This window comes from Oncorhynchus mykiss, chromosome 30 (assembly GCF_057628025.1).
Source record: "Oncorhynchus mykiss isolate SJ-2025 chromosome 30, ASM5762802v1, whole genome shotgun sequence".
NCBI classification, from domain to species: domain Eukaryota; kingdom Metazoa; phylum Chordata; class Actinopteri; order Salmoniformes; family Salmonidae; genus Oncorhynchus; species Oncorhynchus mykiss.
Genome location: NC_143051.1, coordinates 27,130,948 through 27,148,495, shown reverse-complemented (window position 1 = coordinate 27,148,495; position 17,548 = coordinate 27,130,948). Strand labels below are relative to the sequence as shown.

The following is a 17,548-nucleotide window of genomic DNA, read 5'->3' as shown; positions in this document are numbered from 1 at the left end:
AGGAGATAGGATGGCCTGTTATACTACTGTAGGAGTGCCATGATTACAATACATACAGTACAAGTCAAAGTTTGGACACACCTACTCATTCCAGGGTTTTTCTTAATTTTTTACTATTTTCTACATTGTAGAATAAATAGAAAATAGTAAACACATCAAAACTATGAAATAACACATATGGAATCATGTAGTAACCAAAAAAGTGAGATTCTTCAAAATAGCCACCCTTTGCCTTGATGACAGCTTTGCACACTCTTGGCATTCTCTCAACCAGCTTCATGAGGTAGTCACCTGGAATGCATTTCAATTAACAAGTGTGCCTTGTTAAAAGTTCATTTGTGGAATTGTTTTCCTTCTGAATGCGTTTGAGCCAATCAAATCAAATCAAATTGTATCCGTCACATGCGCCGAATACAACAGATTCACCTTACAGTGAAATGCTTACTTACGAGCCCCTAACCAACAATGCAGTTGTTGTCAAAAAATACAAATAAGAATAAGAGATAAAAGTAACAAGTAATTAAAGAGCAGCAGTAAAATAGCAATAGCGAGACTATATACAGGGGGGTAACGATGCAGAGTCAATTTGCGGGGGCACCGGTTAGTTGAGGTAATAGTACATGTAGGTAGAGTTACTGAAAGTGACTATGCATAGATGACAACAGAGAGTAGCAATGGTGTAAAGAGGGGGTGGGGGGGCACTACAAATAGTCTGGTTAGCCATTTGACTAGATGTTCAGGAGTCTTATGCCTTGGGGGTAGAAGCTGCCACCGCTTGCTGTGCGGTGGCAGAGAGAACAGTCTATGACTAGGGTGGCTGGAGTCTTTGACAATTTTTAGGGCCTTCCTCTGACACCACCTGCTATAGAGGTCCTGGATGGCAGGAAGCTTGGCCCCAGTGATGTACTGGGTCGTTTGCACTACCCTTTGTAGTGCCTTGCAGTCGGAGGCCGAGCAGTTGCCATACCAGGCAGTGATATAACCACTGCCTGGTATGGCAACTTAGAACCTTTTGCTCTCGATGGTGCAGCTTTAGAACCTTTTGAGGATCTGAGGACCCATGACAAATCTTCTCAGTCTCCTGAGGGGGAATAGGTTTTGTTGTGCCCTCTTCACGACTGTCTTGGTGTGCTTGGATCATGATAGTTTGTTGGTGATGTGGACACAAAGGAACTTGAAGCTCTCAACCTGCTCCACTACAGCCCCGTCGATGAGAATGGGGGCGTGCTTGGTCCTCTTTTTCCTGTAGTCCACAATCATCTCCTTTGTCTTGATCACATTGAGGGAGAGGTTGTTGTCCTGGCAACACACGGCCAGGTCTCTGACCTCCTCCCTATAGGCTGTCTCATCGTTGTCAGTGATCAGGCCTACCACTGTTGTGTCATCGGCAAATTTAATGATGGTGTTGTAGTCGTGCCTGGCTGTGCAGTCATGAGTGAACAGGGAGTACAGGAGGGGACTGAGCACGCACCCCTGAGGGGATAAGCGTTGAAGATGTGTTGTTACCTACCCTTACCACCTGGGTGCAGCCCGTCAGGAAGTCCAGGATCCAGTTGCAGAGGGAGGTTTAGTCAAAGGGTCCTTAGCTTAGTGATGAGCTTTGAGGGCATTATGGTGTTGAACGCTGAGCTGTAGTCAATGAATAGCATTCTCACATAGGTGTTCCTTTTGTCCAGGTGTGAAAGAGCAGTGTGAAGTGCAATAGAGATTGCGTCATCTGTGGTTCTGTTGGTGTGGTATGCACATTTCTGGGATAATGGTGTTGATGTGAGCCATGACCAGTCTTTCAAAGCACTTCATATGGCTACAGACGTGAGTGCTAGGGGTCGGTAGTCATTTAAGCAGGTTACCTCAGTGTTCTTGGGCACAGGGACTATGGTGGTCTGCTTGAAACATGTTGGTATTACAGACTCGGATCGGGAGAGGTTGAAAATGTCAGTGAAGACACTTGCCATTTGGTCAGCGCATGCCCGCAGTACACATCCTGGTACTCCATCTGGCCCTGAGGCCTTGTGAATGTTGACCTGTTTAAAGGTCTTACTCACATCGGCAGTCTTCCAGGAACAGCATGTTTCAGTTTTATTTGCCTCGAAGCAAGCATAGAAGTAGTTTAGCTCGTCTGGTAGGCTCGTATCACTGGGCAGCTCTCGGCTATGCTTCCCTTTGTAGTCTGTAATGGTTTGCAGCATGCCCTGTCACATCCGACTAGCATCAGAGCCAGTGGAGTACGACTCGATCTTAGACCTGTATTAACGCTTTGCCTGTTTAATGGTTTGTCGGAGGGCTCCTTGAAAGCGACAGCTCTAGCTTTTAGCTCAGTGTGGATGATGCCTGTAATCCATGGCTTCTGGTTGGGGTATGTACAACAATTGGCTTTATCACTAAGTGCATCGACGACGTCGTCGTCACTGTGGTGATGAAGCCAATGACCGATGTGGTGTACTCCTCTATACCATCGGAGGAATCCCGGAACATATTCCAGTCTGTGCTAGCAAAACAGTCCTGTAGCTTAGCATCTGCTTCCTTTGACCATTTTTTGTTGATCTAGTCACTGGTGCTTCCTGCTTTAATTTTTGCTTGTAAGCAGGAATCATGAGGTTAGAATTATGGTCAGATTTGCCAAATGGAGGGCGAGGGAGAGTTTTGTTTGCATCGCTGTGTGTGGAGTATAGGTGGTTCAGAGTTATTTTTCCTATGGTTGCACATTTAACATGCTGATATAAATTTGGTTAAACGGATTTAAGATTTCCTGCATTAAAGTACCCGGGCTACTAGGAGTGCAGCCTCTAGGTGAGCGTTTTCTTGATGGCTCATGGCGGAATGCAGCTCATTCAATGCTGTCTTAGTGCCAGCCTCTGACTGTGGTGGTATGTAAACAGCTACAAAGAATACAGATGAAAACTCTCTCGGTAGGTAGTGTGGTCTACAGCTTGTCATGAGGTACTCTACTTCAGTCGAGCAGTATCTCTAGACTTCCTTAGATATTGTGCACCGGCTGTTGTTTACAAAAATGCATGTACCGCCACCACTTGTCTTACCAGACGCCGCTGTTCTATCCTGCCCGTACATCGTATTTTTGGTCATAATGTAACATTTTGTACAAAATAATTGTAAACAATAAGTTACAATCGCCGGGGGCACATAAAACGTCTTACCTTATTCTCCGGCGGCATCTTGTGACAAGGTAGGGTTGGTTTACAGAAAATAGCCCTATTTCGTAAAAGACCAAGTCACTATTATGGCAAGAAAGCTCAAATAAGCAAAGAGAAATGTCAGTCCATCATTACTTTAAGACATGAAGGTCAGTCAATCCAGAAAATGTCTAGAATTTTGTACATTTCTTCAAGTGCAGTCACAAATACCATCAAGGGCTATGATGAAACTGGCTGTCTTCAGACCACCACAGGAAAGGAAGACCCAGAGTTACCTCTGCTGCAGAAGACAAGTTCATTAGAGTTACTAGCCTCAGAGTTCAAGTAACATACACATCTCAACATCAACTGCGTCAATCAGGTCTTCATGGTCTAATTGCTGCAAAGAAACCACTACTAAAGGACACCAATAAGAAGAAGAGACTTGCTGGGGCCAGGAAACATAAGCAATGGACATTAGACCGGTGGAAATCTGTCCAAATTTCAGATTTCTGGTTCCAACCGCCATGTCTTTGTGAGACGCAGAGTAGGTGAACGGAGGATCTCCGTATGTGTGGTTCCCACCGTGAAGCATGGAGGAGGAGGTGTGATGGTGTGGGGGGCTTTGCTGGTGACACTGTCTGTGATTTCTTTAGAATTCAAGCATTCTGCAGTGATACACCATCCCATCTGGTTTGAGCTTTCTGGGACTATAATTTGTTTTTTTAACAGGACAATGACCCAGAATACACATCCAGGCTGTTTGACTAAGAAGGAGAGTGATGTTGTTGCATCAGATGACCTGGCCTCCACAATCAGCAGACCTCAACCCAATTGAGATGGTTTGTGATGAGTTGGACCACAGAGTGAAGGAAAAGCAGCCAACAAGTGATCAGCATGTGCTGGAACTCCTTCAAGACTGTTGGAAAAGTATTCCAGGTAAAGCTGGTTGAGAGAATGCCAAGAGTGTGCAAAGCTGTCATCGAGGCAAAGGGTGGCTACTTTGAAGAATCTAAAATATACATTTCATATGTTTAACACTTTTTTGGTTACTACATGATTCCAAATGTTTTATTTCATCGTTTTTTATTTCTTTACAATTTTTCTACAATGTAGAAAATAGTAAAAATGAAGAAAAACTCTTGAATGAGTAGGTGTTTCCAAACTTTGGACTGGTACTGTATGTCAAATAAGCACTTACCTCCACACAGAGAGAATACTGCTGGCTCTCACTCTCAATTCAGCCCCATTTTGTCAGCATATTAAAGTCTGACTCCTCAGGTCAGAATTGTATATTAGAATACATGCTGTCATGAGTGGGTAGAGTCCCATTGTCCCGTAGACTGCAGAAAAAAGTCCTGTCTTTCTTTATGATTCAAATATCAGTTTGGCAATGGTCTATTCCCTCTAGCTTTGAGGGTTTCTTTTGGACAGGTGCTTTAGCTTCTTCTGACACTCTGGGTGAAGGTGGTGTGACTACTTCACTAACTCTACATGTTTCTTATTTCTCTTGCTTCTTCAGATGTATGCCAATGCTGAGGTATTTATCTTTCTTCCTTTTTTTCTTGGTGTTTTTTGGGGCAAATAATCTACTTCAATGCTCTGTTGCCTAATAGCCTTGATGCTTTGTTACTTTAGTGACACAATCAAACTCTGGCTGGAGTAAGAAGCTTCTCCACTCCCCTCAGAGTGGCCTTCACTCCTTCTCATGTACTCATCGACTGTGATGTCTCTTCTCCCTCCAGCCTGACCCCAAGCCTATCCCTGGCCCTCCCGGTCCCACCGGCCCTGAGGGGCCCCGGGGGCCACATGGAGAGGACGGCAGGGATGGTAGAGATGTAAGTCTATCCACCCCATCCAAACTACATGTAGAAGGAAGAATTAACCATAGCGTTATGTAATTAACCATGCTGGATATTGCCTCAAACTATGTGAATTGGTAAGATATCTTAGACAGACAGTACACACTTTTCTTATTTCTCTATTCTCAATGACTAGAATGGATAACAACGGTCTTCCTTTTTTCTTGCAGGGCCTTCCAGGTTCACCTGGCAGTGCTGGAACTTCTGTAAGTACGAGATGTCATATTATTAAATGTGTTTAATTCTCTAAGTATTTATTTGACTCTTTGTTGCCATCCTGTAGCTCAACCTCATTACTTACAATCAATTTAGCTGCAAAAATAGATCAGTGTTCTCTCCTCCACCTTGCCTGCCTCTTATCTCTCTCTCTCTCTCTCTGTCCTGATGAGAATTGCACATCTTTCATTGATTAAACACTGACTGGCACTGCCACAGTGTATCTTAGCAACAGCGGTGAGCGATGCAGACAGATGATAAAGGTGTTTGTCAGATTTTTTTGTGTACCGAGCCATACTTAGCTGTGGTTGTGTCTGCTCTATATGGCTGTGGTTATGTCTGTAACTAGGCTGTCTGTTGTATCTGTAACTCAGCTGTCTGTTGTGTCTGTTACTAGGCTGTCAGTTAAATCTGTTACTCAACTGTCTGTTGTGTCTGTTACTAGGCTGTGTGCTGTATCTGTTACTAAGCTGTCTGTTGTGTATGTTACTAGGCTGTCAAATCAAATCAAATCAAATGTATTTATATAGCCCTTCGTACATCAGCTGATATCTCAATGTGCTGTACAGAAACCCAGCCTAAAACCCCAAACAGCAAGCAATGCAGGTGTAGAAGCACGGTGGCTAGGAAAAACTCCCTAGAAAGGCCAAAACCTAGGATGAAACCTAGAGAGGAACCAGGCTATGTGGGGTGGCCAGTCCTCTTCTGGCTGTGCCAGGTGGAGATTATAACAGAACATGGCCAAGATGTTCAAATGTTCATAATAAATAAATGACCAGCATGGTCCAATAATAATAAGGCAGAACAGTTGAAACTGGAGCAGCAGCAAGGCCAGGTGGACTGGGGACAGCAAGGAGTCATCATGTCAGGTAGTCCTGAGGCATGGTCCTAGGGCTCAGGTTCTCCGAGAGAGAGAAAGAAAGAGAGAAAGAGAGAATTAGAGAGAGCACACTTAAATTCACACAGGACACCGAATAGGACAGGAGAAGTACTCCAGATATAACAAACTGACCCTAGCCCCCCGACACATAAACTACTGCAGCATAAATACTGGAGGCTGAGACAGGAGGGGTCAGGAGACACTGTGGCCCCGTCCGAGGATGGGTGTGTGTTGTATCTGTTACTAGGCTGTCAGTTAAATATGTTACTCAGCTGTCTGTTGTGTCTGTTACTAGGCTGTGTGCTGTATCTGTTACTAGGCTGTCAGTTAAATCTGTTACTCAGCTGTCTGTTGTGTCTGTTACTAGGCTGTGTGTTGTATCTGTTACTAGGCTGTGTGTTGTATCTGTTACTAGGCTGTGTGTTGTATCTGTTACTAGGCTGTGTGTTATATCTGTTACTAAGCTGTCTGTTGTGTCTGTTACTAGGCTGTCTGTCGTGTCTGTAACTCAGTTGGCTGTTGTGTCTGTTACTAGGCTGTGTGTTGTATCTGTTACCAGGCTGTCTGTTGTATCTGTAACTAGGCTGTCAGTTAAATCTGTTACTCAGCTGTCTGTTGTGTCTGTTACTAGGCTGTGTGTTGTATCTGTTACTAGGCTGTCTGTTAAATCTGTTACTAGGCTGTGTGTTGTATCTGTTACTCAGCTGTCTGTTGTGTCTGTTACTAGGCTGTGTGTTGTATCTTTTACTAGGCTGTGTGTTGTATATGTTACTAGGCTGTGTGTTGTATCTGTTACTAGGCTGTGTGTTGTATCTGTTACTAGGTTGTGTGTTGTATCTGTTACTAGGCTGTGTGTTCTATCTGTTACTAGGCTGTCAGTTGTGTCTGTTACTAGGCTGTTTGTTGTATCTGTTACTAGGCTGTCTGTTGTGTCTGTAACTCAGCTGTCGGTTGTGTCTGTAACTCATATGCCGGTTGTGTCTGTAACTCAGCTGCCGGTTCTGTCTGTTTCTCAGGGGGCCAAAGGGGAACAGGGGGAGATCGGTCTTCCTGGACACAGAGGCATGCCTGGCCTACCAGGAGCTGCTGTAAGCATCACTACCTACTACTGTACCACACCCAACACACACCTCTTGTTACACACTCAACCTCTATTTTGTCTTGTTGAGCAAGACAGGGTTGTTCTCTATCACCTTATTCATTGAACCGTTAACAGCAGCTATCCACCACTCAACTGATATTATTAGAATTCCAGCTGGTGGCGAGAGAATGTTTTAGTTTGTAGATTGTGTGTGAATCAAGGATTTCCTCTCTTTTTAATGAAGGGGATACCTGGTTCAATGGGCCCAAGAGGACCTGTGGGTGAGAGAGTGAGTTTTTTTTCTTACCAGAACCTACTAAAGAAACTGTCTTCCTAATAACTGTAACAGCAGGGACAATGTTAACTAATATCTGACTGCTCTGTGTCTAATAACAGGGACTTCAAGGTTTTCCTGGGCCAGCAGGCTCTCCCGTAAGTATCCACTATCTTTGTCATCTTTAGATCGTCAGATATTAATGGAAACATTTTGCTGACATGTATAGCCATGAAGCCATGGAACATGTCAGACCACTTCATTTCTATAGCTAAATAATTATGATTTGTCTGATAGCGTTTTCTCTTATTTCCCAGGGACCTGAGACAGCTGGACCTCCCGTATGTACTACAAACTCTTCAACATCTTTAGAGAAACTTCACCCCATGTTCTAAATGGCATTAAGACAGCATACAGTAGTTTAATCGAGCCCTACTTAGGGGCTATAGAATAATTGTATAACTTGTGTATGTCGCTCCCTACAGGGCCCACCTGGGAAAGCAGGAACTCCAGGAGACGAGGGGAACATTGGGCCTGAGGTCAGTGTTCAAATGAGGATCACATCCTACATAACTACAGTATATGACTGGTTAACAAGAACACATCCAGCAATAAAAACATACAGGATATGTTTCAAGTTTTCTTAGTCATATGTACAGGATTTGACAATACAACAATACAATATGTGCAAGATTTTTGACAATAAGAAATAATAAAATATAAGAATATGAACATAAAGTAAATGGCTCAGTAGAATAGAATAAACATTTTAGCATAAAGTGCTGCCTTCTGTACTGTTTCATTGGCCCTTTATAGTATATCCTGTGGACAATTTTGTTACTAATATATATGAGATTTTTGTCTAGAAGGACATTTCAGGTGTTTGAGCTCTAAATGCAATGATCTATTGTTATCAGGGTGCCCCTGGGCCTAGAGGGGGTCTGGGTCTCCCTGGTCCCCCTGGTCTACCAGGACCACCTGGACCTGTGGTATGTACTGATGCTAACCTCTTACTTATGGATCTAACCTGAAATAAGTGAATTTAACATCTGTATCATCATGTGAATTGAGTCTGACCTATGTTTCTATCTGTTGAGGTTTCAGATGTAGCTTTGTCTCTTTGGTCTTTCCCATTAACCTAAGTCTTTTTTTAATCCATATTGTCATAAGAAATCTATCCAAATATTATACTGACGTCTTAACCCTGATGTAGAGTGATAATCAGTATCACTCCTGCATTACTTGACACTGATTGCACAGCCTCGAACACTGGAGATCTTTGCTGTACTGTCTGTGGACATCTACACTGTGTTTGAGACGTCACTCCATAGAGATATGTGCTGTTTTACCTCTGTCACTCACTCTGCTGTGTTTTAGGGACCACCTGGGGCTGGCAAAGCTGAGGGGAGTGGGGAAGATGTGAGTCTCTTTTTTACCATCTTTCACATGGTTAAAACATCTTGCACAGTGTTACTGTAAATCATCTTTCACATGGTTAAAACATCTTGCACAGGGTTACTGTAAATCATCTTTCACATGGTTAAAACATCTTGCACAGGGTTACTGTAGATCATCTTTCACATGGTTAAAACATCTTGCACAGGGTTACTGTAAATCATCTTTCACATGGTTAAACCAACTTGCACAGACAGGGTTACTGTAAATCATCTTTCACATGGTTAAACCATCTTTCACAGGGTTACTGTAAATCATCTTTCAGAGGGTTACACTATCTTTCACTGAGATTCCTAAAGATTGGAAAGCGGCCCTCTTCAAAGGGGGTGACACTCTAGACCCAAACTGTTATAGACCTATATCCATCCTTCCCTGCCTTTCTAAAGTCTTTGAAAGCTAAGTGAACAAACAGATCACCGACCATTTTGGATCCCACCGTACCTTATCCACTATGCAATCCGGTTTCCGAGCTGGTCACGGGTGCACCTCAGCCACGCTCAAGGTCCTAAACAATATCATAACCGCCATCAATAAAAGACAGTACTGTTCAGCCGTCTTCATCGACCTGGCCAAGGCTTTCGACTCTGTCAACACTGTATTCTTATCGGCAGACTCAACAGCCTTGGTTTCTCTAATGACTGCCTCAGCCTGGTTCACCAACTACTTCGCAGATAGAGTTCAGTGTGTCAAATCGGAGGGCCTGTTGTCCGGACCTCTGACTGTCTCTATGGGAGTGCCACAAGGTTCAATTCACGGGCCGGCTCTTTTCTCTGTACATATCAATGATGTCGCTCTTTCTGTGTGTGATGCTTTGATCCACCTCTACGCAGACGACACCATTCTGTATACATCTGGCCCTTCTTTGGACACTGTGTTAACAAACCTCCAAAAGAGCTTCAATGCCATACAACACTCTTTCCGTGGCCTCCAACTGCTCTTAAATGCTAGTAAAACCAAATGCATGCACTTCAACCGATCTCTGCCCGCACCTGCCCGCCTGACTAGCATCACTACTCTGGACGGTTCTGACTTAGAATATGTGGACAACTACAAATACCTAGGTGTCTGGCTAGACTGTAAACTCTCCTTCCAGACTCATATTAAGCATCTCCAATCCAAAATTAAATCTAGAATCGGCTTCCTATTTCGCAACAAAGCCTCCTTCACTTATGCTGCCAAACATACCCTCGTAAAACGGACTATCCTACCGATCCTTGACTTCGGCGATGTCATTTACAAAATAGTCTCCAACACTCTACTCAGCAAATAGGATGCAGTCTTTCACAGTGCCATCCGCTTTGTCACCAAAGCCCCATATACCACCCACCACTGCGACCTGTATGCTCTCGTTGGCTGGTCCTCGCTACATATTCATCGCCAAACCCACTCGCTCCAGGTCATCTATAAGTCTTTGCTATGTCTCCTTCCAGTTCTCTGCTGCCAATGACTGGAATGAATTGCAAAAATCACTGAAGTTGGAGACTTATATCTCCCTCACTAACTTTAAGCATCAGCTGTCAGAGCAGCTTACCGATCGCTGCAGCTGTACACAGCCCATCTGTAAATAGCCCATCCATCCAACTAACTACCTACCTCATCCCCATATTTGATTTTGTTTTTCTGCTCTTTTGCACACCAGTATTTCTACTTGCACATCATCTGCACGTCTATCACTCCAGTGTTAATTGCTAAATTGTAATAACTTCGCCACTATGGCATATTTCTTACCTTTCCTCCTTACTTCATTTGCACACACTGTATACAGATTTTTCTATTGTGTTATTGACTGTACGTTTGTTTATCCCATGTGTAACTCTGTGTTGTTGTTTTTGTCACACTGCTTTGCTTTATCTTGGCCAGGTCGCAGTTGTATATTAGAACTTGTTCTCAACTGGCTTACCTGGTTAAATAAAGGTGAAATAAAAGATAAATTAAAAAATAAGCAATTTTTCACAGGGTTAAACCATCTTTCACAGGGGTAAACCATCTTTCACAGGGTTAAACCATCTTTCACAGGGGAAACCATCTTTCACAGGGTCTGCTAGGTCAGGGGTCTCCAACCCTGTTCCTGGAGAGCTACCCTTCTGTAAGTTTTTGCTCCAACCCCTATTTATAACTAACTTGGCTCAGTTTAATCAACCAGCTAATTATTATAATCAGGTGTGCTAGAGTAGAGTTGGAGTGGAAACCTACAGGACGGTAGCTCTCCGTGGACAGGGTTGGAGAGCCCTGGACTAAGTGCTTCAGAGCCTAATGTTGCTGCAATAACTACACTTCAGCTTAATTCACACGTCTTTTATAAACTGTTGTTGCTGTCATTTAATTCTGACAAACCTGCATGTGGAAAATTGGTAGCTTAGGTGTTCTTCGGTTAGTAGCTATCGAATAGGAGTTGAGCCCCTTGCAGGTGTAGTGATAATGTAATGTCTGTGTCTGTCTGTTTGCAGTGCCCTGCTGCCTGTCCAGCTGGACCACAGGGAAGCCCAGGGCTACCAGGGATAAAGGTGAGGAATCTTAATGACAGAAACTGAGTGAGTACATACAGTGGCTTGTGAAAGTATTCACCCCCCTTGGCATTTTTCCTATTTTGTTGCCTTACAACCTGGAATTTAAATCGATTTTTGGGGGGGTTGTATCATTTGATTTACACAACATGCCTAACACTTTAAAGATGCAAAATGTTTTTAATTGTGAAACAAACAAGAAATAAGACAAAAAAAAGTTGAAAACTTGAGCATGCATAACTATTCAATTACAGCTGCAAGTCTCTTGGGGTATGTGTCCTTAAGCTTGCACATCTAGCCACTGGGGTTTTTGCCTATTCTTCAAGGCAAAACTGCTCCAGCTCCATCAAGTTGGATGGGTTCCGCTGGTGTACAGCAATCTTTAAGTCATACCACTGATTCTCAATTGGATTGAGGTCTGGGCTTTGACTAGGCCATTTCAATACTTTTAAATATTTCCCCTTAAACCACTCGAGAGTTTCTTTAGCAGTATGCTTAGGGTCATTGTCCTGCTGGAAGGTGAACCTCCGTCCCAATCTCTGGAAGACTGAAACAGGTATCCCTCAAGAAAGTCCCTGTATTTAGCACCATCCATCATTCCTTCAATTCTGACCAGTTTCCCAGTCCCTGCCGATGAAAACATCCCCACACCATGATGCTGCCACACCCATGCTTCACTGTGGGGATGGTATTCTCGGGGTGATGAGAGGGGTTGGGTTTGTGCCAGACATAGCGTTTTCCTTGACGGCCAAAAAGCTCAATTTTAGTCTCATCTGACCAGAGTACCTTCTTTCATATGTTTGGGGAGTCTCCCACATGCCTTTTGGCAAACACCGAACGTGGTTGCTTATTTTTTTCTATAAGCAATGGGTTTTTTCTGGCCACTCTTCCGTAAAGCCCATATCTGTGGTGTGGACGACTTAAAGTGGTCCTATGGACAGATACTCCAATCTCCGCTGTGGAGCTTTGCAGCTCCTTCAGGGTTATCTTTGGTCTCTTTGTTGCCTCTTAGATTAATGCCCTCCTTGCTTGGTGTGTGAGTCTTGGTGGCCCTCTCTTGGCAGGTTTGTTGTGGTGCCATATTCTTTCCATTTTTTTTTATCATGAGTGACGCTCCGTGGGATGTTCAACGTTTCTGATATTTTTTTATAACCCAACCCTGATCTGTACTTCTCCACAACTTTGTCCCTGACCTGTTGGTCTTCATGGTGCCGCTTACTTGGCGCTGCCCCATGCTTAGTGGTGTTGCAGACTCTGGGGCCTTTCAGAACAGGTGTATATATACTGAGATCATGTGAAACTTAGATTGCACACAGGTGGACTTTATTTAACTAATTATGTGACTTCTAAATGTAATTGGTTGCACCAGATCTTATTTAGGGGCTTTTCTGTTTTTTTTTTTTTTTTTTTAGAATTGTTTTGAACAAGTTCTTTTTTTCATTTCACTTCACCAATTTGGACTATTTTGTGTATGTCCATTACATGAAATCCAAATAAAAATCAGTTTAAATTACAAGTTGTAATACAACAAAATAGGAAAAACGCCAAGGGGGATGAAAACTTTTGCAAGGCACTGTACCTGGCTTGGAGCAACAGAGCCCTTATCATCATTTACACCATTGTGGTCACTGGTTTTCTCTCAGATACCAGTATCTAATAATTGAATGGATTGATGTACTGTAGGGCTTTTCCAGATGCTCAAAGTGCTTTACATTTTAGGAGGAAACTCAGCGTGTGAACTACCGATGGTAAGAGCGTCTGATAGTAGTTTGTTGACATTCAGTCTAAACTGGATTGCTATGTCTTCTCTAGGGGCACAAGGGATTACCAGGTGATGATGGAGCTGCAGGGGAAGCTGGACAAAAGGTATGACAAGCAATCAATTCTCATGTTTAGTGGAGACGTTTGATGTTTGACAATGTGCTTAAGTACAGGACATTGGGTGGTTAGGATGATTATGCAAGCATACAAATCGCTACATGTGAGTATTTGTGCTCTTCCTATGTTGCTAATCCACAGGGTGAGCCAGGACCATCTGGGGTGCAGGGCCTAACTGGCAAGATGGGAGATGATGTAAGAACCGTACTTAGTTTACATACACTAAGTTTGGAGTCATTAAAACTATTTTTTTAACCACTCCACAAATTTCTTGTCAACAAACTATAGTTTTGGCAAGTCGGTTAGGACATCTACTTTGTACATGACACAAGTAATTTTTCCAACAATTGTTTATAGGCAGATTATTTAATTTATAATTCACTGTATCATAATTCCAGTGGGTCAGAAGTTTACATAAACTATGTTCACTGTGCCTTTAAACAGCTCGGAAAATTTATGAAAATTATGTCATGTCTTTAGAAGCTTCTGAAAGGCTAATTGACATCATTTGAGTCATTTGGAGGTGTTCTTGTGGATGTATTTCAAGGCCTACCTTCAAACTCAGTGCCTCTTTGCTTGACATCATGAGAAAATCAAAAGAAATCAGACAAGGCCTCAGAAAAAAAATGGTACACCTCCACAAGTCTGGTTAATCCTTGGAAGCAATTTCCAAATGCCTGAAGGTACCACGTTCATCTGAATAAACAATAGTATGCAAGTATAAACACCATGGGACCATGCAGCCGTCATACCGCTCAGGAAGGAGATTAATTACTTTGGTGCGAAAAGTGCAAATCAATCCCAGAACAACAGCAAAAGACCTTGTGAAGATGCTGGAGGAAACAGGTACAAAATGATCTATATCCACAGTAAAACAGGTCCTATATCGACATAACCTGAAAGGCAGCTCAGCAAGGAAGAAGCCACTGCCCCTAAAACCGCCATAAAAAAGCCAGACTACGATTTGCAACTGCACATGGGGACAAATATTGTACATTTTGGAGAAATGTCCTCTGGTCTGATGAAACAAAAATAGAACTGTTTGGCCATAATGACCATCGTTATATTTGGAGGAAAAAGGGGGATGCTTGCAAGGCGAAGAACACCATCCCAACCGTGAAGCACGGGGGTGGCAGCATCATGTTGTGGGTGTGCTTTGCTGCAGGAAGGACTGGTGCACTTCACAAAATAGATGGCATCATGAGGTAGGAACATTATGGGGATATATTGAAGCAACATCTCAAGACATCAGTCAGGAAGTTAAAGCTTGGTCGCAAATGGGTCCACTTACCGTGGGGAGCTTGTGGAAGGCTACCTGAAACATTTGACCCAAGATAAACCATTTAAAGGCAATGCTACCAAATACTAATTGAGTGTATGTAAACTTCTAACCCACTGGGAATGTGATGAAATAAATAAAAGCTGAAATAAATAATTCTCTACTATTATTCTGACATTTCACATTCTTAAAATAAAGTGGTGATCCTAACAGGCCTAAGACAGGGAGTTTTTTACTAGGATTTTGTCATGCCCTGACCTTAGAGATCCTTATTTATTCTCTATGTTTGTTTAGGTCAGGGTGTGACTCGGATGGGAGAATCTATGTTTTCGATTTCTTTGTTGTTTTGCCTCGTGTGGTTCCCAATCAGAGGCAGCTGTCTATCGTTGTCTCTGATTGGGGATCATATATAGGTTGTCATTTTCCATTTGGGTTTTAGCTGTTTTGTTGCCTGACAGAACTGTGTGCTTTCGTTTTTATCTACTTTGTTATTTTGTTGCGGTGTTCAGTTTATTCAAAATCATGAACACCTACCACGCTGCACCTTGGTCTCCTTCTTCAAACCACGAGAGCCATTACAGATTTAATGTCAGGAATTGTGAAAAACTGAGTTTATATGTATTTGGCTAAGGTGTATGTAAACTTCCAACTTCAACTGTACCAACACATATTGGATGATCTATTCTACCTCACTGTCTGATAATGAAAATCCCAATGTCTCTTGCTTTGTCACTTTTATACTTCTGTTTTTCTGTTCCAAGCTGAACATAGATAATGAGCATACCGACATGTTACATAGGATTTCTGCCTTAAGCGCAAAATGTGTATCTTGCGCATTCAAAGATGGTACATAGGATTTCTTGCTTCAAGTGGAAATTGCTCATACAACCAGCCATTTATAATTGATGAATGTGTTTGCTGCGCACCACTGTGAATCATATGAAATATAATTCCTTTTAACGTCTGTAATACATTCCAGGGACAAAGAGGTCCAATTGGTTTTCCTGGTACTCTTGGAGAGAAAGGAGACAGGGTAAGGGTTTAAAACCATATTTACTGCACGTCTTATTGACGTTTTACTCAAGTGTTTAAAGTCTTCAACTCACCATCTGTGTTGTCCGCTCCACTCAGGGTCCCCCTGGTTTCAACGGCATCCCAGGACCCACCGGACCACCGGGATCTCCTGTAAGCACTACTCATTTCATTAACTCAGTCAATTATAACTGCCATTTTCAATGTTCTTAGGCGAACTGAAGGACAGACGGTGGTTGACATCACCTAGGGCTGAAAAGTGTTTTCCAAAATGTCTTCCGTTATGTACTGTAGTGACTGACCACTTGTCTTCTTTTAGGGTGTGGAGGGCAGTCGTGGACGTCAGGGTCTGGAGGGAGATAAAGGTGATGATGTGAGTGTTTCCTCTCTTCTACCTCTAGAGGTTTTTCTTTTTGTTTGCCTAAAATTGTTTCATGGTTCATTGCATGTGTGTTTTCTTAGGGAGCGATCGGTCCTCAAGGAGATCAGGGTCCTGTTGGAGCAAAGGGAGACACTGTGAGTAAACAAACAATACAACATAAACAATGACCTTTCCAATAAGTTATCAGATGCACGTGAGATCCTTTTGTATTGTTAGTTGTATAGTTAGATTCCCATGAATAATTAACATTTTGCAACATCTTATCTCTGATGAGTGTGATTATGATGCGGAGTGGTGTTGTTGTTGTGATCAATGATGAACTGTGATTACAGGGTACTCCTGGGGAAGACGGCATGGATGGACTCCCTGGAGTGGATGGAGCTAAAGTTAGTCTACACTTTATGACTACTATAGAATATATACAGTCTTACAAGATCTGTCAAGAAATCAACCGTTTATCCTATAAACATCCCTGTCATCTTTCCAACAGGGAGAGCCTGGCGTTCCCGGGACTGTTGGAGTCAGGGGTATCGTCGGAATTCCAGTGAGTGTAATATTAATCTGGGACATTTGTCTTGGAATATTACTCATTTACAAACATCGTTGTAGATTAGATGACCTTACAAGGTTTTGCTGGTATTTAAAAGAAAGCAAAAGCTGTGAAAATCAATAGAGTGGTTCTCTCCCAGTCAAACCACACCGCAGACCAGATTAATAAATCATTTAGACGCAAACAGCCAAGCGGAAGGAAAATCCAATAAAACCACAACCTTCCCATCATAGCCTGTCTGGCTGCAAGGTTATACAGGTCAGAGGACATGGCAGGGAAAACAGAATCAACAGAAACAACACAACAAGGAAGTAGTCTATCCCTAATGTCGTAGTGCTTTCAAAAATAACAATATACTGTACAGTATTCTGAGGATATCCTGTGTCGTTTCTCTAGGGGTTACCAGGAAAACAGGGGCTAGTTGGAGCTGGAGGTGCCAAGGTGAAGTCTGTGTGTTTGTGTGTGTGTGTGTGTGACTGTGTGTGTGTGTGTGTGACTGTGTGTGTGTGTGTGTGTGTGACTGTGTGTCTGCCTGTGACTGTGTGGGTGCAGGCCTGTCTTGGGTACAGTTTAATTCCTTGTGTTTGTCTATTGTAAAATAGTATGTTTTTTGTACAGGGCGATACAGGAGATGACGGACCAGTAGGACCAATCGGAGTTCCTGGGAAGACAGTGAGTATCAAATTTCACACTTCAGGGTTTACTATCACTCAACACTGCTAGCCATGACTGTGGATCCATATTCTACTGACGCTGCTGAAGATGCTTAATAAGACTGTCGTGGTTGTTTAGGGGGCAACTGGACCAGCAGGAGAAGATGGACAACCAGGAGACAAGGGAGCTTCTGTAAGTTGACCATATGTAACATTTGATTATAGTTCAACTGCTTATAATAATTGGTTATTAAATATACATGCCAGTAGTCATTTCTTATTCATATATTAAACTAGGATTGTCAAGCATACTGCTCTTCAATAACAACCCCTGTCTGACGGTAACAATGAGCTGATAGCTAACCTCACAT

The 17,548-nt window shown here is 42.8% G+C and overlaps 1 protein-coding gene across 2 annotated transcripts in view; it reads left to right on the top strand.

The window, feature by feature from the left end:
- LOC110488196 (uncharacterized) overlaps window positions 1–17,548 on the top strand; it is a 36,227-nt gene that overhangs the window by 15,354 nt on the left and 3,325 nt on the right. Inside the window, exons 8-29 of one of the 2 annotated variants that reach the window (XM_021560305.3) lie at window positions 4,654–4,671; window positions 4,877–4,969; window positions 5,164–5,199; window positions 7,106–7,177; window positions 7,415–7,459; window positions 7,567–7,602; window positions 7,762–7,785; window positions 7,930–7,983; window positions 8,362–8,433; window positions 8,822–8,863; window positions 11,347–11,403; window positions 13,216–13,269; window positions 13,423–13,476; window positions 15,540–15,593; window positions 15,692–15,745; window positions 15,912–15,965; window positions 16,055–16,108; window positions 16,307–16,360; window positions 16,465–16,518; window positions 16,921–16,965; window positions 17,143–17,196; window positions 17,317–17,370. In XM_021560305.3, coding sequence (XP_021415980.1) covers window positions 4,654–4,671; window positions 4,877–4,969; window positions 5,164–5,199; window positions 7,106–7,177; window positions 7,415–7,459; window positions 7,567–7,602; window positions 7,762–7,785; window positions 7,930–7,983; window positions 8,362–8,433; window positions 8,822–8,863; window positions 11,347–11,403; window positions 13,216–13,269; window positions 13,423–13,476; window positions 15,540–15,593; window positions 15,692–15,745; window positions 15,912–15,965; window positions 16,055–16,108; window positions 16,307–16,360; window positions 16,465–16,518; window positions 16,921–16,965; window positions 17,143–17,196; window positions 17,317–17,370 — 1,134 coding nt within the window. The remainder of the gene's footprint in view (window positions 1–4,653; window positions 4,672–4,876; window positions 4,970–5,163; window positions 5,200–7,105; window positions 7,178–7,414; window positions 7,460–7,566; window positions 7,603–7,761; window positions 7,786–7,929; window positions 7,984–8,361; window positions 8,434–8,821; window positions 8,864–11,346; window positions 11,404–13,215; window positions 13,270–13,422; window positions 13,477–15,539; window positions 15,594–15,691; window positions 15,746–15,911; window positions 15,966–16,054; window positions 16,109–16,306; window positions 16,361–16,464; window positions 16,519–16,920; window positions 16,966–17,142; window positions 17,197–17,316; window positions 17,371–17,548) is intronic. The other variant, XM_021560306.3, reaches the window with a different exon arrangement.